Consider the following 26,075-nt stretch of genomic DNA (forward strand, 5'->3'; position numbering starts at 1 on the left):
TTTGGACTTGGTGATGTGTAATGAACAGGAATTGTTAAGTGATCTTGAAGTAAAGGAGCCATTAGGAAGTAGTAATCATAACCTAAGTTTTTATCTACAATTTGAGAGGGATAAGGGCAGATCAGAGGTGTCAGTGTTGCAATTAAATAAAGGAGACTACGGAGCCATGAGGGAAGAGCTGGCCAAAGTTAAATGGGCGGATGCCCTGGCAGGAAAGACAGTGGATCAGCAGTGGCAGATATTCTTGGGCATAATACAAAAGATGCAAAAGCAGTTCATTCCAATGAGAAGGAAGGATTCAAAGAGGGGGAAGAGGCCACAGTGGTTGACAAAGGAAGTCAGAGATTGTATAGCATTAAAGAAAAAGAAGTATGACAGGGCTAAGATGAGTGGGAATACAGATGATTGGGAAAGTTTTAAGGAACAGCAGATCTTAACTAAAAAAGCAATACGGAGAGAAAAAATCAGGTATGAGCTCAGTCTAGCCGGGAATATAAAAGGGGATAGCAAAAGCTTTTTTAGCTATGTGAAGAGAAAGAAGATAGTTAAGAACAATGTTGGCCCCTTGAAGAATGAATTGGGAGAAATTGTTATGGGAAACAGGGAAATGGCAACAGAATTTAATGCGTACTTTAGATCTGTCTTCACCAGGGAGGACACAAGCAATCTCCCAGATGTATGGATGGGCCAGGGTCATAAGATATCAGAGGAATTGAAACAGATTGACATTAGGAAAGAAACTGTGATGAGTAGACTGGTAGGACTGAAGGCTAATAAATCCCCGGGTCCAGATGGTCTGCATCCGAGGGTTCTAAAAGAGGTGGCTCAGGAAATTTTGGATGCATTGGTAATCATTTTCCAATGTTCCTTAGATTCAGGATCAGTTCCTGAAGATTGGAGAGTGGCTAATGTTATCCCACTTTTCAAGAAGGGAGGGAAGGAGAAAACGGAGAACTATCGCCCTGTTAGCCTAACGTCAGTCGTGGGGAAGATGCTTGAGTCCATTATTAAGGACGAAATAGTGGCACATCTTGATGGCAGTAATAGGATTAGGCCGAGCCAGCATGGATTTACCAAGGGCAAATCATGCTTGACTAATCTGTTGGAGTTTTTTGAGGGTGTAACAAGGATGTTAGATGAGGGTAAGCCAGTGGATGTAGTGTACCTAGATTTTCAGAAGGCATTCGATAAGGTGCCACATAGGAGATTGGTGAGTAAAATCAGAGCTCATGGCATTGGGGGCAGGGTTTCAACATGGATAGAAAACTGGTTGGCAGATAGAAAGCAAAGGGTAGCAGTGAATGGGTGTTTCTCGGACTGGCTGGAGGTGACTAGTGGGGTACTGTATTGCTCTGTATTGGGACCACAGCTCTTTACGATTTATGTCAACGATTTAGATAAGGGCATTGAAAACTATATCAGCAAGTTTGCTGACGATACTAAACTGGGTGGCAGTGTGACATACGAAGAGGACGTTAGGAGAATACAGGGAGACTTGGATAGGCTGGGTGAGTGGGCAGATACTTGGCAGATGTCATTCAATGGGAATAAATGTGAAGTTATCCACTTTGGAAGCAGGAACAAGAGGGCAGAGTATTGTCTGAACGGTGTAGAGTTAGGTAAGGGAGAAATGCAAAGAGACCTAGGAGTCCTAGTTCATCAGTCAATGAAGGTGAATGAGCAAGTGCAACAGGCAGTGAAGAGGGCAAATGGAATGTTGGCCTTTATTACAAAGGGAATTGAGTACAAGAGCAAGGATGTCCTTTTGCATTTGTACAGGGCCCTGGTGAGACCACACCTGGAATATTGTGTACAGTTTTGGTCTCCAGGTTTAAGGAAGGACATTCTGGCAATTGAGAAAGTGCAGCGTAGATTCACTAGGTTGATTCCTGGGATGGCAGGGCTGTCTTACGCAGAGAGATTGGAGAGATTGGGCTTGTACACACTGGAATTGAGGAGATTGAGAGGGGATCAGATTGAAACATTTAAGATAATTAAAGGATTTGATAGGATTGAGGCAGGAAATATGTTCCAGATGTTGGAGAGTCCAGTACCAGAGGGCATGGATTGAGAATAAGAGGTCAGTTATTTAAAACAGAGTTGAGGAAGAACTTCTTCTCCCAGAGAGTTGTGGAGGTGTGGAATGCACTGCCTCGGAAGACGGTGGAGGCCAATTCTCTGGATGCTTTCAAGAAGGAGCTAGATAGGTATCTGATGGATAGGGGAATCAAGGGATATGGGGACAAGGCAGGGACTGGGTATTGATAGTGAATGATCAGCCATGATCTCAGAATGGCGGTGCAGACTCGAGGGGCCGAATGGTCTACTTCTGCACCTATTGTCTATGGAGGCATGGGATCCAAAGGGACATTGCTTTGTGGATCCAGAACTGGCTTGCCCGCAGAAGGCAAAGAGTGCTTGTAGATGGGTCATATTCTGCATGGAGGCCGGTGACCAGCTGTGTGCCTCAGGGATCTGTTCTGGGACCCCTACTCTTTGTGATTTTTATAAATGACTTAGATGAGGAAGTGGAGTGATGGGCTAGTAAATTTGCTGATGACACAAAGATTGGGGGTGTTGTGGATAGTGTGGACGGCTATCAGAGGTTACAGCGGGGCATTGATAGGATGCAAAAACTGGTCTGAGAAGTGGCAGATGGAGTTCAACCCAGATAAGTGTGAGGTGGTTCATTTTGTTAGGTCAAATATGATGGCAGAATATGGTATTAATAGTAAGACTCTTGGCAGTGTGGAGGATCAGAGGGATCTTGGGGTCCAAGTCCATAGGACACTCAAAGCAGCTGTGCAACTTGACACTGTGTTTAAGAAAGCATACGGTGCATTGGCCTTCATTAATTGTGTGATTGAGTTTAGGAGCTGAGAGGTAATGTTGCAGCTAGGACCCTGGGACCCTGGTCAGACCCCACTTGGAGTACTGTGCTCATTTCTGGTCATCTCACTACAGGAAGGATGTGGAAACCATAGAAAGGGTGCAGAGGAGATTTACAAGGATGTTGCTTGGATTGGGGAGCATGCCTTATGAGAATAGGTTGAGTGAACTTGGCCTTTTTTCCCCAGAGCGATGGAGAATGAGAGGTGACCTGATTGAGGTGTATAAGATGATGAGGGGCATTGATCATGTGGATAGTAGAGGCTTTTTACTAGGGCTGAAATGGCTAGCATGAGAGGGCACAGTTTTAAGGTACTTGGAAATAGGTACAGAAATGTCATCTTTTAAGTGAGTGCGTGGAATGGGCTGCCGGCGATGGTGGTGGAGGCGGATATGATAGGGTCTTTTAAGTGACTCCTGGATAGGTACAAGGAGCTCAGAAAAATAAGAGGGCTATGAGTAACCCTAGGTAATTTCTAAGGTAAGGACATGTTCAGCACAGCTTAGTGGGCCGAAGAGTCTGGATTGTGCTGTAGGTTTTCTCTGTTTCTTTGCTACACTGCTTCCACAGGTGGGCCACACCAGGTGAAGGTAGCCGGTGGGTCTCATTCCCTGGTAAGATAGGGACAAGCCTGTCCCAGCATGCAAAGTCAGCTCCAGCAGACTGGGTGGATGAGACTTACAGTGAGATCCAACAGCCAGGAAAGTGGTTCTACAACGTGACATGGAGAGGGAAGGGCACGACAAGGCACAGGAGATGTCAAGGTTATCCACTGCAACCAAGGAAAATCCGAGTTGTGACAACTGCTCGTACCGCTGGACTCAGACTTCTGAGGTCAAGGGAGTGGATCTGTCCCATTGCAATGGCTTTTCCAATTTAAAAACTCTCCCACACAGGTTTCCTGTCCTCATCAGACACGATGGACAACCAACACCTCAATGGACTTTGTAATGATCAGATCTGTATGAACAGTATGCAAGGCAAGCTTGTCACTGCATCTTGGTACAGGTGACAATAATAAACCAATTCCAATACTCTCAGTCTGCCCAGTCTCTCCCTATAACTGAGGCCCTCGAATCCTTCTTTGATATGTGTCCACCAGCTGGAGAACTGGGATAAAGAGATCAAATTGAGGAGGAAAACTGCTCCTGAGGCTTGGGAATTGTTGGGAATTCTCTACCCTGAACAGTGTGGGTGCCCACTCACTGCGAGGATGTTGTGAGTTAGTTACACCATTGGTGCTCAAGGTTGACAAAGACACTTCCCCTTTAATACCTTGGTCAGATTTATTTAATTTAAATGTGGTAGGGAAGTGACAGAAGCCAGTGCTTGAGTTCAGCAAACAAAGACAAGTGGATTCCTTCACCGACAACAAGCTCTCTGTAACACCATGTAGACATGAAGGGAACAGAAAGCAAAGGGAATTCCGAATGGGAAAATGATGAAAGTCCAGTACAAGTGCAGATTCTCTGACAGGACCTTCTGTCGAAGCACCGGAGTGTCCTGAGGTGACTTCATTTCATGCTTCTTGGCAAACAAGGCTGCGAAGTGGAGTCAGGCCTGGGCTCAGCCTGCACGCGCCAAGAAGAAGGGCAGCCCACGCACAAAACTGTCCAGTTTGGAGCGGAACAGCTCGCTCTGGATTGGCTCATTCAGACTGCACAGTGGGTTCTTCACCACCAACTCTACGAAGATCTACAGGAGACAGAAAATTTCAGATAGAACTGCTGGTTTACTGTTCTGCATATACAAACCCCAAACCCCTCGATTACTTTTCAGCCAGTAATTCACTCCCAGCGTGACATACAGAGCAAACTCAGCAGGTCAGGCAGCATCTTTGGAGGAGAAGAACAGTGGACTTTTCAGGCCAAGGCCCTTCATCATGAATATCTGGTGTTCCACACATGGTATGGTATGTGTTCCAGACTGAAACTGACTCATGAATATCTCTTGTTCTTTGTACACTGCACAAATCCCAGGATTAGATTCCATTTTGTAATTCATTCCTATATCTAAATCCCTCAGTAAATCATAGCCTTTAACTCACTCCTGGGGATCTGTAGTTTTATATATAACCCCCTACGCCCCACCGAATCCAGCCCAAAACCCAGTGGGTATTTGTCTTATACAAATGCCACGAATCCTGGGTTAGTTCCAGCCTGTAACTCTCCTGGTTATTGAGATTATTGATTAGATTACAGTCTAACTCATTCACAGGAATCTGTTATTCTATATATAAATTCCCTCTCCCTGAAATCCTCGATTTGATTCCAATCTGCAACCAACTCCTAGCTATCTATTATTCTAAAATAACCCAGTGATAAAATAGATAACCAAAGTTCCAAAGTAAATTTATTATCAAAGTACATATAAGTACCATAAGACATAGGAGAAGTAGGCCATTCAGCCCTTCAAGTCTACTCCGCCATTCAATCATGGCTGATCCAATTCTTTCAGTCACCCCCACTCCCCTGCCTTCTCCCCATACCTTTGATGCCCTGGCTAATCAAACCTTATCTATCTTTGCCTTAAGTTCACCCAATGACTTCGCCTCCACAGCCACTCATTGCAACAAGTTCCACAGATTTACCACCCTCTGACTAATTTCTCCACATCTCTGTTCTAAATGGATGTTCTTCAATCTTAAAGTCATGCCCTCTTGTCCTAGACTCCCCTATCATGGGAAATAACTTTGCCATATCTAATCTGTTCAGGTCTTTTAACATTCAGAATATTTCAATGAGATCCCCCCCACCCCGCCCCCCCATACTCCTGAACTCCAGGGAATGCAGCCCAAGAGCTGCCAGACTTTCCTCATACAGTAATCCTTTCATTCCTGGAATCATTCTCATGAATTTTCTCTGAACCCTCTCCAACGTCAGAATATCTTTTCTAAAATAAGGAGCCCAAAACTGCACACAATACTCCAAGTGTGGTCTCACAAGTGCCTTATACAGCCTCAACATCACATCCCTGCTCTTATATTCTATACCGCTAGAAATGAATGCCAACATTGCATTCGCCTTCTTAAACGATGACTCATCCTGGAGGTTAACCTTTAGGGTATTCTGCACAAGGACTCCCAAGACCCTTTGCATCTCTGCAGTTTGAATTTTCTCCCCATCTAAATAAAAGTCTGCCCTTTATTTTTCCAGAAAAGTACATAACCATATACTTTCCAACACTGTATTTCATTTGCCCATTCCCCTAAACTATTTAAGTCTCTGAAGGCTCGGTTTCCTCAACGTTACCCGCTCCTCCACCTATCTTTGTATCATTGGCAAATTTAGCCACAAATCCATTAATCCCATAGTCCAAATCACTGATATACATCGTAAAAAGCAGTGGTCCCAACACCGACCCCTGTGGAACGCCACTGGTAATCAGCAGCCAGCCAGAATAGGATCCCTTTATTCCCACTCTGCTTTCTGCTGACCAGCCATGCTAATAACTCCCCTGTAATTCTTGGGCTCTTATCTTGCAAAGCAGCCTCATGTGTGGCGCCTTGTCAAAGGCCTGAAAATCCAAGTACACAACATCCACTGATTCTCCTTTGTCTTTCTGCTTCTAATTTCCTCAAAAAATTGCAGTAGGTTAGTCAGGCAGGATTTTCCTTTCAGGAAACCATGCTGGCTTTGGCCTGTCTTGTCAGGTGCCTCCAGGTACTCCATAACCTCATCCCTAACAATCGATTCCAACAACTCCCCAATCACTGATGTCAGGCTAACAGGTCTATAGTGTCTCACGGCTGGGTGTGTCTACATACACACCACCCACTACCCTTGGCACTGCTCTGCCACCCATCCCACACCCCTCCCATGGCACTCCACCCTCACCACTCCCAAAGTCCTTTGCTCCTGTCAGATTTACAAATTTGCTCTTTCCTCTGCGTTGATAAATACAGTACTGTGTAAAAGTCTTAGACACCCTAGCTTTATAGATGTGCCTGAAACTTTTTGCTCAATAATGTAGATAGAGTGGACGTGGAGAGGGTCTTTTCTATAGTGGGGGTGCCTAGGACCAGGGACCACAGCCTCAGAATAGAAGGACGTCTCTTTAGAACACAGATAAGGAGGGTTTTTTTGAGCCAGAGGGTGGTGAATCTGTGGACTTTGTTGTCACAGACGGCAGAGGAAGCCAAGCTGTAATGGGTGTATTTAAGTGGAGGCTGATAGGTCCTTGATTAGAAAGGGTGTCAAGGGTTTCAGGCAGAAGGCTGAGAATAGGGATGAAAGGTATAATAAATTGGCCACGATCAAATGGCGTAACAGACTCAATGGGCCTAATAATATTCTATGTTTTATGGCCTTGTATACTGAATAAGAGATAACTGGGAGTTACAGGGAACTTCTGGATTTGATGTAAAGCTGCAATTCGCAACTGGAAATCCGAATCAGAACCAGAATCAGGTTTAATATCACCGGCACATGTCGTGAAAATTGTTATTTTGTAACAATAATACCTTGCAGCACATAATAATAAAAATAATAACTATAAATTACAATAAACATATATTCAGTCAAATTTAAATAGTGCAAAAAGAGAGCAAAAAAAATAATGAGGTAGTGTTCATGGGTTCAATGTGCATTCAGAAATCTGATGGTGGACTGAAAGAAGCTGTTGAAAATTTGAATGTCTCCTTTCAGGCTCCTGTACCTCCTTGATGGTAGCAATGAGAAGAGGGCATGTCCTAGGTGATGGAGGTCCTTAATGATAGCATTTTTGTGGCATCACCTTTTGAAGGTGTCCTCAATGCTGGGGGAAGGCTAGTGGCCAGGATGGAGTTGGCAGAGTTCACAACTTCCTGTGGATTTTACCAATCCTGTGTAGTGGCACCCCCATACCAGACAGTGATGGAAGCAATTAAGTCTCCTCAGACTCCTAAAGAATATAACTGCTGTCGTGCCTTCTTTGTAGCTTCATTGATATGTTGGGCCCAGGATGATCCTTAGGGATGTTGGCACCCAGGAACTTGAAATTGCTCACCCTTTCCACTTCTGATCCCTCTACGAGGACGGCGTGTATTCCCTTTTCTGAAGCATAATCAATTCTTTGGTCTTACTGATGTTCAGTGCAAGGTTGTTGCTGCGACTCCGTTCAACTAGCTGGTCATATCTTGCTCCTGTACACCCTCCCATCACCATCTGAAATTCTGCCAGCTACAGTAGTATTGTCAACAAATTTATAGATGGCGTATGAGTTGTGTCTAGCCACAGAGTTGTGAGTGTAGAGCAGCGGGCTAAGCATGCATCCTGGATGTGCACCACTGTTGACCATCAACGAGGAGGAGATGTTATTTCTGATCTACACTGATTGCAGTCTCCTGGTGAGGAAGGATCTAGTTGCAGAGGGAGGTACAGAAGCCAAGGCTTTGGAGCTTGTTGATTAGAACTGAGGGTATGATTGTGGTGGATGGTCGTATGATCAGCCGGTGCATATCGCAGGTCCTGGTCATGTGACCACTGGCGCCAGGCAGACAATCTCTGAAGTGTATTGACAATGTCTGGGGTCACCCGTCTTGTAAAGACACTGCCCAGAGGAAGGCAATGGCAAACCACTTCTGTAGAAAAATTTGCCAAGAACAATCATGGTCATGTACCACATCATTTGATATGGCATGTAATAATAAACGACTAACAACAGAGAACAGTATAGCACAGCTCAGGCCCTTTGTACCACAACGTTGTGACAACCCTTTGACCTAATCCATGATCAATCTACTCCCAATCCCTGTGGGACACCACTGGTCACTGAACTATAGGCAGAATACAGTACATCTACTAGATCAGGACCGAGTCACTGTAGGGAACTGCTCAGATGGTCCTCCCATAACGACCGTTGAGACACAAGAAACTGCTGGAATCTACAGACAGACACAGACACAGACACACAGACACACACACACACACACACACACACACACACACACACACACACACACACACACACACACACACACACAAAGTGCTGGAAATATAGTTGATTCAGATGAAGGTTCTCAGTCTGGAACACTGGTTGTCCAATACCCTCTGTAGATGTTGCCTGAGCTGCTGAGCACTCTTCGTGTATCGCCATGGGATCTTTGCTCATTATCTGACAGTGCGGCACTCCCTCGGTGGGAAAGTCAACCTAGATCAGGGTTCCCAAACATGCACTGCTACCACTGACCGAGGGGTCTGTGGAACCCTTGCTCTGGATGGTCTACTAGACCTTCAGGAGTGGGACTTGAACAAAGACTGTTTAGAAGCAGGGGGCGATGATCAGAGACCATAGAGCATTAACCTGCGGTCCAGATGCTGGGATGAGCGAACTGGAGATTTGAAAGGACTTACCGTGCTGTATATCTGGCTGAGAACGTCCCTGATATTTCCTACACCTAGGTCAGTGTTCATTACAATCTTCAGTCCCGTTGCCGTCTCGTAGTAATGCAACTTGTACTTGCTCGTTTGGAATGACAGGAAACCATCTTTACTGATCAGTGATGTTAAAGATCTAGAATATAGAATAGCTCGGCACAGTACGAACCCTTCAGTTCATGTTGCTTAGCTAACTTTTTATCTTACCCACAACAATCTAACTCTTCCCTCCTACACAGTCCATAACATTCCAATTTACTTTCATACACGTGCCTCTGTAAGATCCCTAAAAGGCTCTTAAATATCAGCCTTGGCCACCAACCCCAGCAGTGCATTCCAGGCACTTATTACTCTGTAAGAAACCTAGATGACAACTCATCCTTATAATTCCACCACTCACCTTAAACAGACGTTAGTCATTGTCGCCCTGGGAATAAGAAACTGGCTCTCCACTTTATCTATGTGCCTTATCATGTTGGACACCTCTATCAAGTCACTTCTCAAAGCAGAGGGAACTTCCATCAACCATGGGAAGCGTGTGAAGGGACAGTGTAGAGGGAGCTTCAGTCTGTGCCTGACCCCGAGAGTGTGTGATGGGACGGTGTAGAGGGAGCTTCAGTCTGTGCCTGACCCCAGGAGTGTGTGATGGGACGGTGTAGAGGGAGTTTCTCTCTGTGTCTGACCCCGGGAGTGTGTGATGGGACAGTGTGGAGGGAGCTTCACTCTATGTCTGACCCCAAGAGTCTGTGATGGGACAGTGTGAAGGGAGCTTCAGTCTGTGTCTGACCCCGGGAGTGTGTGATGGGACGGTGTGGAGGGAGATTCACTCTGTGCCTGACCCTGGGAGTGTGTGATGGGACGGTGTGGAGGAAGCTTCTCTCTGTGTCTGACTTTATACCTGGCCCAACTCTAACAGTGAGGCAGGAGATCTGTGGATGATTTGTCATTGTTGAACTCTGCCAATATTAGATGAGCCAAATGGTTTGGCCCAGAATGGAAGGAGATCAGTGAAGGATACAGATCAACAGGAGACATCTTGTTGACAAAGGACCGGATAGAGAACAGCATCCCATACATCAGCTGATATTCCTGGAAGGCACAAACATAGCCAATTAATGGAATAGGGTGGACATGGAGAGTATTCTTCCAATAATGTGTGGTCAAGGAACAGAGGGCATAGCCTCTGAATACAAGGACATCCCTTTCAAACAGAGATGAGGAATTTCTTTAGCCAGAGGGTGGTGAATCTGTGGAATTCATTGCCACGGGTGGCTGTGGAGGCCGTGTCATTGGGTATATTTAAAGCAGTGGTTAATCGGTTCTTGATTAGTAAGGGTGTCAAAGGTTATGTGGAGAATGGGATTGAGAGGGATAATATATCAGCTATGATGGAGCAGACTCGATGGGCCAAATGGCCTAATTTGCTCCTATGTCTTATGGTCTAAGTTACAGAGTCTTAAAGACATAGATTAGCTTCATTTGTCACATGTACATCGAAACGTACAGTGCAATGCATTGGGGCTTGTTCAGAAAAGGAAGTGGTTCCACTTAAGTATCAGAGGGTTCTTTAGGGCGAGTACCGGAAGACTGTTTTCTCAGGATAGACAGACTGGAAGCAGGGTTCAGATGAATTTCTTTAGCCAGAGGGTGATGAATCTATGGAATTCATTGCCACAGACGGCTGGGGGGGGGGGGGGGGGCACATGACTGGGTGCATTAAAGATGGAGATTGATAGGTTCTTGATTAGTCAGGGCGTAAAACCTTATGGGGAGAAGGCAGCAAAATGGGGTTGAAAGATCCTATGGTCTTATGAGAGGAAATGTCTTTGGCCTTGAAGGTTGTGAGTGTCTCCATTCCAGGGACATTGAAGAACATCCAAGCCTAAAACCTGTGGATGTTGGAAACGATATGGGCCTCAGGCGGGAGAGTGGAGGAAGTGCAGAATGGCTTTCCCGCTTCCTGTGAACAGTCTTATCCTCAGCCATGGGCGAAGAGATGCTGAGGAACTTCACGATGCTCACTCTCCAGCTGTTCTGCTTGTGTCCAGTGTAAACAGCTGATGATGAGTACAGCTGACTAGCTGGTAGAGAGAGATTCACTTTATAGTGGTTAGAGATTAGCTTAATTGTCACATGTACACTAAAACACAGAAACATATGTAATTTTGTGTCACTGACCAACACAGTCTAAAGACCATGCTTATCATGGTTATTGTTTCTCTCCATGCCTTTGTGGCACAACAGGTGGCAACTGTGCCATTTCTTTAGCATTTGAACTGTGTTTTTTTATGAGGTTGCTGCTAGCTAAATGATCAACCCAGCAAGGATGGAAGGCCTGCAAGGAGCTGGCCGGTTTCGAACCCAGGACCACTCACCTCGAAGTCCAGTGCAGATGCCACTACACCACCAGCTGGGTAGCACCAACGTAGCATGCCCACAAAAAGCAGCAGGATGCAAAATCTGAAGCCAACCTGTGCACCATTTACTGATGTTAGCAACCATCTCGGGGTTGAGGAGATCTAGTCACCTGCTACCTTCTCCATCCCTAGAATCACTCCTCACCAATACACAACAGAAACTCGACAACCACAGGTACTCACTCCAGTGATCTACAGCCACAGGCCAAACTACGATTCTTGCGAGCGGTGGGTTCTCGGACTGGCCGTGCGGCCTGGTGTTTCAATATAAGACCATATAGGAGCAAAATTAGGCTATTTGGCTCATCGCACCTGCTCCACCATTTCATCAGATCCAATTTTCTTCTCAGCACCAATCCCCTACCTTCTCCCCTTATCCCTTCATGCCCTGACCAATCAAGAATCTATCAACCTCTGCCTTAAATATACATAAAGACCTGGCTTCCTCAGCTGCCTTGACAAATTCCACAGATTAACCACTCTCTGCCATCTCTATTCTCAAAGGATGCCACTCTATTCTGAGGCTGTGTCCTCTAGTCTTCAACTCTCTCACTATGAAACATCCTCTCCACATCCACTCAATCAACGCCTTTCACCATTCGATAGATTTCAATGAGGTCACACCTCATTCTTCAGAATTCTAGTGAGTACAGGCCCAGAGCCATCAAACACTTCGTATGACAAGCCATTCAATCCTGGAATCATTTTAGATACCTCCAGGAGCAGCCTGAAAGACATGCGGCCGGTGGAGGATCCAATTCCTCGCTGGTTTTGTGGGAGACTGAAAGATTGGGACAGCTAGCGGGGTTGGACTAAGGTCTCTGTACCGAGATCTCGCTCTCTCTCTTGATGGTGAGTGAGAGCCTGTTAGCCCTTGAGTCGGGGTTGGGGCAGCGCAGCAGACTGAACATCGGAACAGAGAGCTGCTGGTCTCAGCGCTCATTGTTGGTGCAGGAGCAACCTCTCTCTCTCTCTGTCACTGGGGAGAGAGAGCCTATCTAAGATACCCAAGTGTTGGTCTCGTTGGGGTTTTTGCCATTGCTTGAATAGTAAGGGGGTGTTAGTGCTTCAGCTGGTGGACGTGGGGAAGGGGGGGGGGGAGTTGATTCTTCTGCTGCTTGTGTGAGGGAGGGAGGGGCTTTAGGATTTTTCATACTAGTATCATCAAATTATTACTATCAAATTCACAGATGAAATGACTTTGATTGGCCTTATTTCTAGCAGTGATGAGACAGCCTGCTGAGGAGAGGTTAACACCCTGACACAATGGTGCCAGGATAACCTCTCCCTCAGTGTCCTAAAAACAAGAGCGGATTGTGGATTACAGGAGGAATGGAAACAGGCTCGGCCCGATCAACATCAATGGATCTGCAGTTAAGAGGGTGAATAGTTTAATGTTCCTTGTTATACACATCACTGATGATCTCAACTGGACTGTACTCACCAGCACAACAGTGTCTTCCATTGAAGAAGCTCACCATGAGCCCCCAAGTCATTACGACCTTCTACAGGGGCACCATTGAGAGCATCCTGACTGGCTGTATCACTGCCTGGTACAGGAACTGCAACAACCTTGATCGCTGGGCACTGCAGAGAGTGGTACAGACAGCCCAGCACATCTTTGGATGTCACCTTCCCTCCATTGAGGACATTTACAGCAGCAGGTGTGTAAAGAAGGCCTGGAAGATTATCAGGGACACCAGTCACCCCAACCATAAACTGTTTCAGCTGCTTCCGTATGGTAAATGGTTCTGCAGCATTAAAGTCAGAACCAACAGGCTATGGGACAGCTTCTTTCGACAAGCCATTAGACTTATAAACTCACATGTCCATACATTTTGACAGAGTCACAAAGCAAAGATTTTTACTCCCTCACGTTGTGGAATGGATGTAAGATTAAAATAAATTCTATTCAATCCAATCATTTTTTGGGGTTTTATGTATGCATTCTCTGATATTAAATGGAACCACCGCAGCTTTAGAAGATCAGAGGAGACTGAAAAAACCATCACGCTGCCTCCAGAGGACTCGACCCATGTGTTTGTTGGAATACGTACCGGCACAAACAACGTACTGCAATAATTGGAGAAGCCAGCATGGTATGTAGTGCTAGCACAGCACCAGCGACCTGAGTTCAATCCTGCTGCTGTCTGAAAAGCAGTCAGTACTTTTGGCTCCTGTGCTCTGATTTGCCTCCTACTTTCCAAAAATGTCCAGGTCAGTAGGTAAATTGGTCACAAGGGTGTAACAGAGAGTGTTGGCTCTTTGGGTCCGAAAGGTCTGTTTCCCTATATAAAATTAAAATAAAACTCAGTAGATTGAGCAACTTCTGTGGGAGGAAAGAAACTGCTGGAATATGTAATTCTGTAAGTCTGCTTGACTACATTCAAAAGGTAGTTAATGATTTATTGTTATTTTGTGTTGAAGATGTTACAAGAGTGAGATTCTCTTCAACTTCCTCTGCTGAAAAGATTGAAATTAGATTAGCTTTATTTGTCACTGGGTGACAGGGTGGAGATACGTGTCTACCAAAGGAGGTGTAAAGTGCTTCTTTTCTCCGCTACCCTGCAGGTCACCCTTGGGCAAGGTGTAGCACCCACTTAGCCCCCTGATCAGGGTCATGTGAAGCCATAGGAGCAGGTGGTGGTTGGTCATTTGAGTAGCTGCTTCATATTGCAAGTCCTGGTTATGTAACCACTGATGCCAGGCAGGCAACCTCTGAAGTGTATTGATAATGGCTGGGGTCACCCGTCTTGTAAGGACACTGCCTAGAAGAAGGCAATGGCAAACTATTCCTGTAGAAAAGTTTGCCAAGAACAATCATGGTTATAGACCATGACTGTCATGTCATATAACATGACATAAGGATGATTTGTCTCGTGTACAGTCGGCCCTCCTTACCTGCGAATTCCACATGTGCGAATTCAACCAACTGCGGATCGAGAAAACCCGGAAGTGCTCTTTCAGCACTTGTTCGAGCATTATTTGCCTCGCGTCTCATTCGTGCGCTACTTTGTTCCTGTGAAAAAATGGCTCCTAAAAAGCAATTCAGTGGTCAAAGCAATTCCTCAAAAGCTAAGAGGGAGCATAAAGTGCTATCTCTCGGCGAGAAAGTAGAAATATTCAATCTTTTGAAAAGTGGCATGTCGCTTTCCAAAGTGGGCCGTAAGGTCAGTAAGAATGAATCGAGCATTCGCACAATAAAGCAGAAAGAAGCTGAAATTCGTGGAAGTGTTAGTGCTGCCCCTGCAATGGCAAAAAATGGTCTCCCTGGTTTGTGATAAGGTACTTGCGAAGACTGAGAAATCATTAAGCGTGTGGCTAGAGGACATGTCACAGAAGCATAACCCTGTCGATGGCCAAACTATACGTGAAAAAACTCTTAGTCTCTATGAGCACTACTGTGATGGGGTTGACGAGAGCGAGAGAAAAGAATTTAAGGCTAGTAAGGGTTGGCTGGCTGGCTACGTAAAGCGCTACAGCCTCAAGAACGTAAAGATCACAGGAGAATCGGCATTGGCTGATGCTGAGGCTGCAGCAGCGTTCCCAGAGGAGCTCAAGAATCTCATAGAAGAGAAAGGCTACCTTCCAGAGCAATTGTGATGAAACGGCCTTGAACTGGAAGAAGATGCCCAATCGTACCTACATCCATAAGAGTGCCCAGCAGGCCCCGGGGTTCAAGGCCCGGAAAGATCGCCTGTGCTGTTCAGCAACACAGCCAGTCACATGATCAAGCCAGGACTCGTTTACTAAGCAAACAACCCCCGGGCCCTTAAGAACAAAAACAAAAATTGCCTACTCATGTTCTGGCAACACAACAAAAAGGCTTGGGTGACAGCGATCTTGTCCTTCAAAGAGAAGGGGCTGCCATTCAACGATCTCCTCATAATTGACAATGCTCTGGCCATCCCCAATCTCTCTGCATTGCCGACGATGTTCCTGCCTCCTAACACTACATCACTGCTGCAGCCACTTGATCAAGGTATCATCAAGTGCATTCAGGCAACTTACATCCACCTCACCTTTGGGAGGATTCGTGCTGTCCTTGATGTAACCCTGACTGCAGTATCATGGGTTTATGGAAGAAATTCACAATTGCAGATGCTATTGTGCTTATTGCAGAGGCTGTAGACGCTGTAAAGCCCGAGACAGTGAATGCATGTTGGAACCTATTATGGAGTGAGGCAGTCAATGATTTCAGGGGCTTCCCCACTATTAATGCTGAAGTCAGGGATATCCTGAATGTTGCAAGGAAATTTGGCGGGGAAGGCTTCTCTGACATGATCGAGAACGACGTCGAGGAACACATAGAAGAGCATAGAGAAACCCTTGCCAATGAGGAACTCGAAGATCTGCTGAAAGCCTCTACAGAAGAAGATGATGACGATGATAATGAAGTAGATTTAGAGGAGGCAGAGCCATCAATTTGGGCAGTCGAAAAATTTGCAGCAGTTTTTCACCAGGCGCAAGTCTTAAAGGGATATGATCCTCAACTATAATCCTTTGATAGAACAAAGCCTCCGTGTCACCTGAGGGATAACAACATGCCTACAACCACTGCAAGATTTGTTTGATGATGCAAAGAAAAAGAGACAGCTTCCTATAAAAATATTTCTAACTAAAGCATCTGCAATACTGAATTCTCGACGTTCAACGCTTGAAGGTCCTCAGCCCTCAGCCTCCACAGTTCCTGACTTAGTATTATTGAGCTTCCTCCAAAGCGTCCTCATTCCATAAACAAGACGGTGTAACAACTACTGTACAGGTATTAAAAGTTTTACACGTTGCTTGATCATTGTTCACCCCGTATATCGTTCATTCGCTGCTTGTGTTGTGAGCGGGAGGAACATGCAGTCTTTTTTTCTTGTCAATAAGACAGTGTAACAACTACTTATATGGCATTTCCATTGTATTAGGTGTTATAAGTAATCTAGAGACGAATTAAAGTATATGGGAGGACGTGCGTAGGTTATATGCAAATAATACGCCTCCTTATATAACGGACTTCAGCATCTGTGAATTTTGGTATCTGCAGTGTTCCTGGAACCAATTCCCCCCTGGATAAGGAGGGCTGACTGTATATTGAAACACACAGTAAAATCCACCCAGTCTGAATGTGTGTGCTGGGAGCAGCCCACAAGTTTAGCCTTACCAGGTGGTGATATACTCAATCAGAATGCTCCCCATGGCACATCTAAAGAAATTTGCCAGTGTCCTTGATGACATTCAAGTCAAGTCACTTTTATTGTCATTTCGACCATAACTGCTGGTACAGTACATAGTAAAAATGAGACAACGTTTTTCAGGACCATGGTGTTACATGACACAGTACAAAATCTGGACTGAACTCTGAAAAAAAAACAGAGAAAGCTACACTAGACTACAAACCTACACAGGACTGCGTAAAAGTGCACAAGAACAGTGCAGGCATTACAATAAATAAGAAACAGGACAATAGGACAAGGTGTCAGTCCAGGCTCTGGGTATTGAGGAGTCTGATAGCTTGGGGGAAGAAACTGTTACATAGTCTGATCGTGAGAGCCCGAATGCTTCGGAGCCTTTTCCCAGATGGCAGGAGGGAGAAGAGATTGTATGAGGGGTGCGTGGGATCCTTCATAATGCTAATTCCTTTGCGGATGCAGTGTGTAGTGTAAATGTCTGCAATGGCGGGAAGAGAGACCCCGATGATCTTCTCAGCTGACCTATCTGCTGCAGGGTCTTGTGATCCAAGATGGTGTAATTTCCAAACCAGGCAGTGATGCAGCTGCTCAGGATGCTCTCAATACAACCCAGTAGAATGTGATGAGGATGGGGGGTGGGAGATGGACTTTCCTCAGCCTTCACAGAAAGTAGAGGCGCTGCTGGGCTTTCTTTGCTATGGAGCTGGTGTTGAGGAACCAGGTGAGATTCTCCGCCAGGTGAACACCAAGAAATTTGGTGCTCTTAACGATCTCTACCGAGGAGCCGTCAATGTTCAGCGGGGAGTGGTCGCTTTGTGCCCTCCTGAAGTCAACAACCATCTCTTTTGTTTTAAAGACATTCCAAATTTCCTCAAACTCCTAATAAAACGACTCACTTTCATAGAGTCACAGAAACAGTCCCGTCGGCTGTCTAGTTTGTGCCAGCCATTGTAAACTACCTACTTCCATCAATCTGCAGCAGGACCATAGCCTCCTCTCCCCTCCCCACATACCTGTACCATCCATGTGCCTATCCAAACTTATCTTAAACGTTGAAATTGAGCTCACATGCACCACTTGCGCTGGCAGCTCATTCCACACTCTCAACGCCCTGAGTGAAGAAGTTTCCTCTCATGTTCTCCTTCAATTTTTCACCTTTCCACATTAACCCAAGACTTCTAGTTGTTGTCTGATCCAAAAAACCCTGCTTGTATTTACCCTATCTATAGACCCTCATAATTTTGTACACCTCTATTAACTCTGCCATCAATCTTCTATATTCCAAGGAATAAAGTCCTAATGTCATCAATTTTTCCATATAACACAGGTCCTTCGGATCCAGCAACATCCTTGTAAATTTTCTCTGTACTCTTCCAATCTTATTTACATCTTTCCTGTATGTAGGTGACCAAAACTGCACACAATACTCCAAATTAGGCCTCACACATCAACATCCCATCTCCTATACTTAATACTTTGATTTATGAAGGCCAGTGTGCCAAAAGCTTTATGACCCTACTTTCAATGAATTATGGACCTGTGTTTCCAGATCCCTTTGTTCTACTGCACTCCTCAGAGCCCTACCGTTCACTGTGTAAGACCTACCCTGGTTGGTCCTACCGAAACCTCGCACTTGTCTGCATTAAATTCCATCTGCCATTTTTTCGCTTATTTTTTTAGCTGGTCCAAATACTGCTACAAGCCATTATAGTCTTCCTACACCCCAATTTTGGTGTTATCTGCAAATCTGTTTATCAGTTAATCACATTATCATCCATAGTATTGAAATAGATGACAAACAGCAACGGACCCAGCATCAATCCCTGCAGCACTCCAGTCACAGGCCTCCAATCAAAGAGGCAACCATCTACACTACTCTCTGGCTTTTTCCACAAAGCCAACATCTAATCCAATTTATTAACCCATCTTGAACCTTCTTGACCAATCTCCCATGCAGGACTTTGTCAAATGCTACTACCTTGCTTTCATCAACTTTCTTGGTAGCTTCCACAAAAAACATTATAAAATTGGGTCAGACATGATTTACCCCACATGAAGCCATGCTGACTATCCTTAATCAGTCCATGTCTATCCAAATACACATATATCCCTTAGAATACCTTCCAATGACTTTCTCACCGCTAGTGGCAAGCTCACTGGCTGATAATTTTCTGGTTTATTTTTAAAGTATTTCTGAAACAGTGGAACAGCATTGGCTCTCCTCCAATCCTCCAGCACTTGCTTCCCGCAGTGTCCAAGGGAACACCTTATCAGGCCCTAGGGATTTATTATCCTAGGCATTAATATGGGAGTCCCTGTCAATATGTGGAAAGTTAAAATCACTTTCTATAACAACCTGTAAGAGTCTGCGATCTCTCTACAAATTTGTTCCTCTAAATCCCAGTGGTCTGTAATGTAGCCCCATTAAAGTAGTCATACCTTTACTATTACTCAGTTCCTATTGCTCCATCTCAACATTTTTATTCCTGACTTTGAGGTCTGAGCAACATCTGTCTCCACAACCTCTCCACTATCTGTACTGCCACGCTGGTTCTCGTATCCCTAGTCAAGGACTTCTCTTGTTCTTGATATTTATTGCTTACTGATTTATTATTTTTGCTTCTTCTTTTTGTACTTACACAGTTCATGTGGGCACTCTGGTTGAATGCCCTAGTTGGGAGGTCATTCATTGATTCCGTTATAGTTATTCTTCTGTAGGTTTATTGAGTACATCCACAAGAAAATGAATCTCGGAGTTGTATATGGTAACATAACAAATTTACTTTGAATTTTAATGAAATATAGCAGCTATTGTGCCTTCTTTGTCATTGCATCACTATGTTGGGCCACGGACAGATCATCAGAGATGTTGACAACCAGGAACTTGAAACTGCTCACCTTTTCCCAGCTGACCCCTCAATAAGGACTGGTGTGTGTTCCCTCCGCCTCCCCTTCCTTTATCCCACAAGATAGTTCTGACTGTATCCTAAAGCTTAATTAATCTCCAACACTGTGTGAATCTGGTTTCCTCCCGCATCCCAAAGATGTACAGGTTAGGGTTAGTATGCTGCGGGCGTGGCAACACGCGGGCTGCCCCAGCACATCCTCGGACGGTGTTTGTCGCTGACAGAAGACCAAGTGTTTCCTTGTAGCTTTGATGCACATACGATAGACAGATAAAGCAAATCTCTTTATGAAGGATATAGAAGAGGATCAGGATTTTTGTAGGGGGTGTGGGGAGTAAACCAACAGGTACATTAATATCACTCACTTGTTCCCTTGAGATGCCAGCGTGTTTCTTCCGATTCCATTCACTGTAGTGCAGGCAGACTCCATTCCGATCAAAGATGTACAGATTGTGAACTGTCATCTGGTGATAGATGAGAGAGAGAGAGAGCAAAAGAGATAAGAGAGAGAGTGAAAGAGATTTGGTTTAATTAAAAAAAGGCTTGTGGAAACTTTCACTTCCTTTTTAGACCTTCATTGGTAATGTTTACATGGAAAACTCCAACAAGAAAGCAGTACAGGTGACCCCCGTTTTTCGAACGTTCGCTTTATGACACGTCGCTGTTACGAAAGACCTACATCAGTTACCCATTTTCGCTAACAGAAGGTGTTTTCACTGTTACAGAAAAGGCAGCGCGTGAAAAAGGTAGCGCGAGAAAAGGCAGTGTGTGCGCCGAGCAGCCAAGCTCCTCCCCCGGAACTGCGTTATAGCCGGCATTGCTTAAACACGTGCCTGTGAGCATCTGTGCTTTATGTCGATTTATTTTGTGCATCCGTTAGCAATATGAGTTCTAAGGTATCAGAAAAGCCTAAAAGGGTGCATAAAGGTGTTATGCAGCGTAAAACTAGACATAATTAAGCGTTTCGATAGTGGTGAACAAAGTAAGGATATTGTAAGTTTGGCTAAGGGTTTGTGGACGTTGACGAAGGTGATGTTGAAGAGGTTTTGGTATCCCATGACCAAGAACTGAGAGATGAAGAGCTGATGAAGAGGAAAGGATAACAATTGAAGCTGAACGCAGTAGCGAACGGTCCAAAAGTGAAGTACTCCAGGCACTGAATGTGAAGCAATTGCGTGAGATTTTTGCTGCGATTGACAACGCTGCAATGATTGCAGAAAAGTATGACTTTAATTTTGAAAGGGTGTATAGGTTTAGGGCATATTTGCAGGATGGTTTGAGTGCTTACAAAGAAGTGTATGATAGAAAAATGTGCGAGGCTAAGCAGTCAAGCGTACTGTCGTTTTTCAAGCCTCAATCTTAAACATCGAGGCAGACAGACATAGAAGATGACCTGCCTGCCCTAATGGAAACAGATGACGATGAGATGACACCCCAGTCTCCTCTACCTCCCACCACCCCAACCTCCGACGACTCAGTCTAACACACCATCATCAGTGTGCTCGCTCTGTTCTCGATTCTGGTGTCAAACTACACTGGGCGTACATTACTTCTACTTTATATAGGCTGTGTATTTTTATGTGTTATTTGGTGGCTTCATAGCTTAAAGGTTACTGGAAAGAGTGCTTCTGCCAGGAGTGCTTGCGCCGTGTGTTTCTGCCGCGAGTGCTGCCGAGAGCGCTTGCGTGAGATTTTCGCTGCGGTGGACAGTGCTGCAATAATTGCAGAAAAGTATTCCTACATTATATAGGCAGTGTATTTATCAGATCATTCCTGCTTTTACTATGTGTTACTGTTATTTTAGGTTTTATGTCTTATTTGGCATGATTTGGTAGGTTATTTTTTGGGTCTGCAAACGCTCACAAATTTTTCCCATATAAATAAACGGTTAATTGCTTCTTCACTTTACGACATTCCGGCTTACGAACCATTTCATAGGAATGCTCTACCTTCGAATAGCGGGGGAAACCTGTATTCATCATCAAAGACTCTCAACAGTCAGGCCATGCTCTCTTCTCACTGCCACCATCAAGCAGGAGGTATTGTTTGTTTCAATGTATAGTGGCATGCAAAAGTTTGGGCACCCCAGTCAAAATTTCTGTTACTGTGAATAGTTAAGTGAGTAGAAGATGAATTGATCTCCAAAAGACATAAAGTTAAAGATGAAACATTCTTTTCATCATTTGAAGCAAGTATATTATTTTTATTTTGTACGATTTTAGAGTGAAAAAAGGAAAGGAGCACCATGCAAAAGTTTGGGCACCCCAAGAGATTTGAACTCTCAAATAACTTTTACCAAGTTCTCAGACCTTAAATGTCTTGTTAGGGCTATGGCTTATTCACAGTCATCGTTAGGAAAGACCAGGTGATGCAAATTTCAAAGCTTTACAAATACCCTGACTCCTCAACCTTGTCCCAACAATCAGCAGCCATGAGCTCCTCTAAGCAGTTGCCTAGCACTCTGAAAATTAAAATAAATGATGCCCACAAAGCAGGAGAAGGCTATAAGAAGGTAGCAAAGGATTTTCAGGTAGCTGTTTCCTCAGTTCGTAATGTAATTGAGAAATGACAGTTAACAGGAACAGTGGAAGTCAAGTTGAGGTCTGGAAGACGAAGAGAACTTTCCCAGAGAACTGCTTACAGGATTGCTAGAAAGGCAAATCAAAACCCCCGGTTAACTGCAAAAGACCTTCAGGAAGATTTAGCAGACTCTGGAGTGGTGGTGCACTGTTCTACTGTGCAGCGACACCTGCACAAATATAATCTTCATGAAGAGTCATCAGAAGAAAATCTTTCCTGCATCCTCACCACAAAATTCAGCATCAGAAGTTTGTAAATGAACATCTAAACAAGCCTGATGTATTTTGGTAACAAGTCCTGTGGACTGATGAAGTTAAAATAGAACTTTATGCCTGCAATGAGCAAAGGTATGCTTGGAGAAAAAAGGGTGCAGAATTTCATGAAAAGAATACCTCTCCAATTGTTAAGCATGGAGGTGAATCGATCATGCTTTGGGCTTGTGTTGCAGCCAGTGGCACAGGGAACATTTAACTGGTAGAGGGAAGAATGAATTCAATTAAATACCAGCAAATTCTGGAAGCAAACATCACACCATCTGTAAAAAGGCTGAAGATGAAAAGAGGATGGCTTCTACAACAGGATAGTGATTTTAAACACACCTCAAAATCCACAATGGACTACCTCAAGAGGCGCAAGCTGAAGGTTTTTGCATGGCCCTCACAGTCCCCCGACCTAAACATCATCGAAAATCTGCAGATAGACCTCAAGAGAACAGTGCACGCAAGACGGCCCAAGAATCTCACAGAACTAGAAGCCTTTTGCAAGGAAGAATGGGTGAAAATCCCCCAAACAAGAATTGAAAGACTCTTAGCTGTCTACAGAAAGTGTTTACTAGCTGTGAGGCTTGCCAAAGGGGGTGTTACTGACCATGCAGGGTGCCCAAACTTTTGCTTCGGGCCCTTTTCCTTTTTTGTTATTTTGAAACTTAAAAGATGGAAATAAAAAAGTAATCTTGCTTAAAATATTAAAGAAATGTGTCATCTTTAACTTTGTGCCTTTTGGAAATCAGGTCATCTTTTCCTCACTTAGCTATTCACAGAAATTTTGACCAGGGGTGCCCAAACTTTTGCATGCCACTGTATATGTGATAAGTAAATCTGAGGGCAGCTCACTCACTCACTCCTTTACAACAGCAACAGCATAGCCAGCAATGTCCGCAGCCCAAAAAAACAGTAAATAAACACCCAATAGTGTCCTTGATTACCTCCAACCCTGAGGCCTTTACCTTCCCCTGGTTCCACAGCCTTGTATTGACTTCCACCACTGATGCCTATGTCTTTAAATGCCCTGGCATCCTCCTGCTCTGTGCCCCTGACCAAGAGTAGGGTCAGATGCATTCATACGTCGTGAATACTGACACAGTGCCAGTGTTTTATGCAAGGGGGATCGCCAGCCCTAGGAATACATCACTGTCAACAACAAATATTGTGAAGAGGAACAATGGAAGGATCTGACAATGTCCCAAGACTGTCTCCGCTGCTTCATCTATCCCCTCATTGGCTCCCTTCACCCCCTACTTCCACCGTTCCCCCTCTACCCCTCAAACTATTACTCCCTTCCCCCTCTACTCCCACCCATTCCCTGTACTCTCTTCCCCATCTGCACCTCTCAATTCACTCATCCTGTGCCCCTTCCCAGCTTACCCCTCCTCCCTCTTTCCCACCAGCCCCTCACACTTTACACCTTCCCCCTCCATTACTCCTCCCTGAGCATTCCATTTTCCCTATCTTCATTACCTCAACGTACTTGTGTAGGCTGTGATCTGTCTGCAGGACACCCAAATCACGTGACAATATAAGCATCTACCCCCTTCCCTTCTAGTTCAGATGAAGGGTGCAGTCCGAAACCTCGATTGTTTATTCCCCTCATAAACGCTGCCTGACTTGCTGAGGTCCTCCAGCATTTCATCTGGGTTGTTCTGGGTTTCCAACATCTTCCATTCCGTTCTCCAGCCGCCTGACACAACCCTGATCGCTACCGCAGGATAGCAACACTATGACTGCCTTGAATTTTATCTATTGCCTAGTTATGTTTTTGCATAATCTCGCATTAACAAGAAACTACCAGTCTGTTTTCACGCTTTCCCGTCTCCCACACCGTCACCTGTTAACACTCTTTACCCTCCAGCCCCAGCTTCCATCCTCTCCTTACCACCCCACAACAACCCCCCCTCCACCCACCCTACCGCTAACCCTCTCTACCATTCACTTCTCATTCCCCACCCACCCCCGGACCCGACCAACGATCACTTCTGGTGGGATCTTGCTGTGTCGGGGAGGGTAGGACAGCAACTACGGCGACAACAGCGTAGGAACGTTCCTGGGACGGAGGCGGCCGATATTACCTACCCTCGCCCCTCCGGATACCCTCTCCACCCTCCCTCCGTACCTCAGTAACCCCGCTGTCGTTCCGGACTCCGGCGCAGCGCTGGACAGCCTGTGCCGGGGACCTTCCTGCGCCCACCATGTCGCTCCGCCACCGCGGAACCCCCTGCAGTATGTCCTGGGTGGTGCTCCATTGCGGCAAGCAGGGGAAAGGTGCGGACTGGGAGGACAGCGAGAGATGGACAGCCTTGGTTCGGCCAGAGCGGCCGCAGGCAGTGCAGTGGGCAGCCGCGGGGTTGGCAGTTGGGGTCCTACATGGCCAGCGGTCGCAGGAGACGGGAGAGGCGGTTGCTATGGAGAGGGAGCGGGAGCTTGAGCGGGGGATCAAAGAAGAGAGGGAGAGGTAACGGGGTGAAGGGAGTAATGGGGAAGGCTTGGAGGGTGGGGGTCAGGCGTGAGAGGTAAGGATAAGAGGGATGTGTGTGAGGGTCAGGAGCGGGAGGAAAGGAAGGATGGAGGGAGAGAGGGGGTATGTGGGTTTCAGGAGCGGGAGGAAAGGATGGAAGGGAAGGGAGAAAGAGTGAGGGACTGGAAGAGAACATGAGGAAGGTCGAGGGAGGATGTGTGTGGTGACGGGGGCATTAAAGTTTGGAGGGAGCAGGAGATGTCAGTGGAAGAGGGAGGAAGGGTGAGAAGGTAAGGGGGCAGGAAGGTAACGGTTCGGGAGAGATGTCGGGGGAAAGGGGTCCAGGAACGGGAGATGTTGGGGGGATATGGTTCCAGGAACAGGAGGTGTCGGGTGGATAGAGTTCAAGGAGTCAGGAGATGGAGGGGAAGGAAGGTTCCAGGAAAGGGAGATGTCTCAGCCTCCCGAAAGGCCACATCTGCACTAGGTGTGTCGAGCTGCCGCTCCTTAGGGACCTGGATGCAGCTCGATGACCTTTGCCTGATGAGAGAAAGTGAGGAGGTGATAGAGAGGAGCTATAGGCAAGTAATCACACCGGGGCCTACCTGGGGGAAGCAGCAGAATCTGGCTCTGTCTCAGAAGGGTAGGGAAAGGAAGAAAGCAGCAGTAATAGGGAATCCTATAGTTAGAGGGTTAGACAGGCGATTCTGTGGACACAGGAAATAAACGCAAATAAGGTGCCAGAGTCCGGGATGTTTCTGATTGCGTCCATGATATCCTGAAGTGGGAAGGAGAATAGCTAGAGGTCGTGGTACATATCGGTACCAATAACATAGGTAGGAAAATGGAGGAGATCCTGAAAACAGACTACAGAGAGTTAGGAAGGAAGTTGTGAGCAGGACCTCAAAGGTAGTAATCTCGGGATTACTGCCTACGCCAATTGATAGTGACTATAGGAGTAGAATGAGGTGGAGGATAAATGCGTGGCTGAGGGATTGGAGCCGGGGGGGGGGGGG

The 26,075-nt window shown here is 45.6% G+C and overlaps 2 protein-coding genes across 5 annotated transcripts in view; one reads left to right on the top strand and one right to left on the bottom strand.

Annotated features, from left to right (window-relative positions):
- Positions 1 to 4,140: 4,140 nt before the first annotated feature.
- trappc1 (trafficking protein particle complex subunit 1) lies at positions 4,141 to 24,862 on the bottom strand. 2 transcript variants are annotated; one of them, XM_059975191.1, is made up of 5 exons: positions 24,718 to 24,862; positions 20,115 to 20,213; positions 10,265 to 10,335; positions 9,223 to 9,361; positions 4,141 to 4,585 (listed from the first exon to the last, which is right to left on the bottom strand). In XM_059975191.1, the coding sequence occupies exons 1-5, from the start codon at positions 24,793 to 24,795 to the stop codon at positions 4,457 to 4,459; spliced, it is 516 nt and encodes a 171-aa protein (XP_059831174.1). In that variant the 5' UTR covers positions 24,796 to 24,862; the 3' UTR covers positions 4,141 to 4,456. The 2 variants fall into 2 exon arrangements, with proteins under 2 accessions (XP_059831174.1, XP_059831175.1); XM_059975192.1 differs by lacking the exon at positions 24,718 to 24,862 and adding an exon at positions 23,534 to 23,728.
- Positions 24,843 to 26,075, top strand: part of cntrob (centrobin, centrosomal BRCA2 interacting protein) — an 87,436-nt gene continuing 86,203 nt past the window's right edge. The window contains exon 1 of one of the 3 annotated variants that reach the window (XM_059975187.1): positions 24,843 to 24,866. The gene's annotated coding sequence lies outside the window, so the exon portion shown is untranslated. Of the gene's footprint in view, positions 24,867 to 24,952; positions 25,057 to 25,110; positions 25,896 to 26,075 lie in introns of those variants that run through there. The other 2 variants (XM_059975184.1, XM_059975185.1) reach the window with 2 other exon arrangements.

The sequence above is a fragment of the Hypanus sabinus genome, chromosome 7 (assembly GCF_030144855.1).
Source record: "Hypanus sabinus isolate sHypSab1 chromosome 7, sHypSab1.hap1, whole genome shotgun sequence".
In the NCBI taxonomy this organism is placed as follows: Eukaryota; Metazoa; Chordata; class Chondrichthyes; order Myliobatiformes; family Dasyatidae; genus Hypanus; species Hypanus sabinus.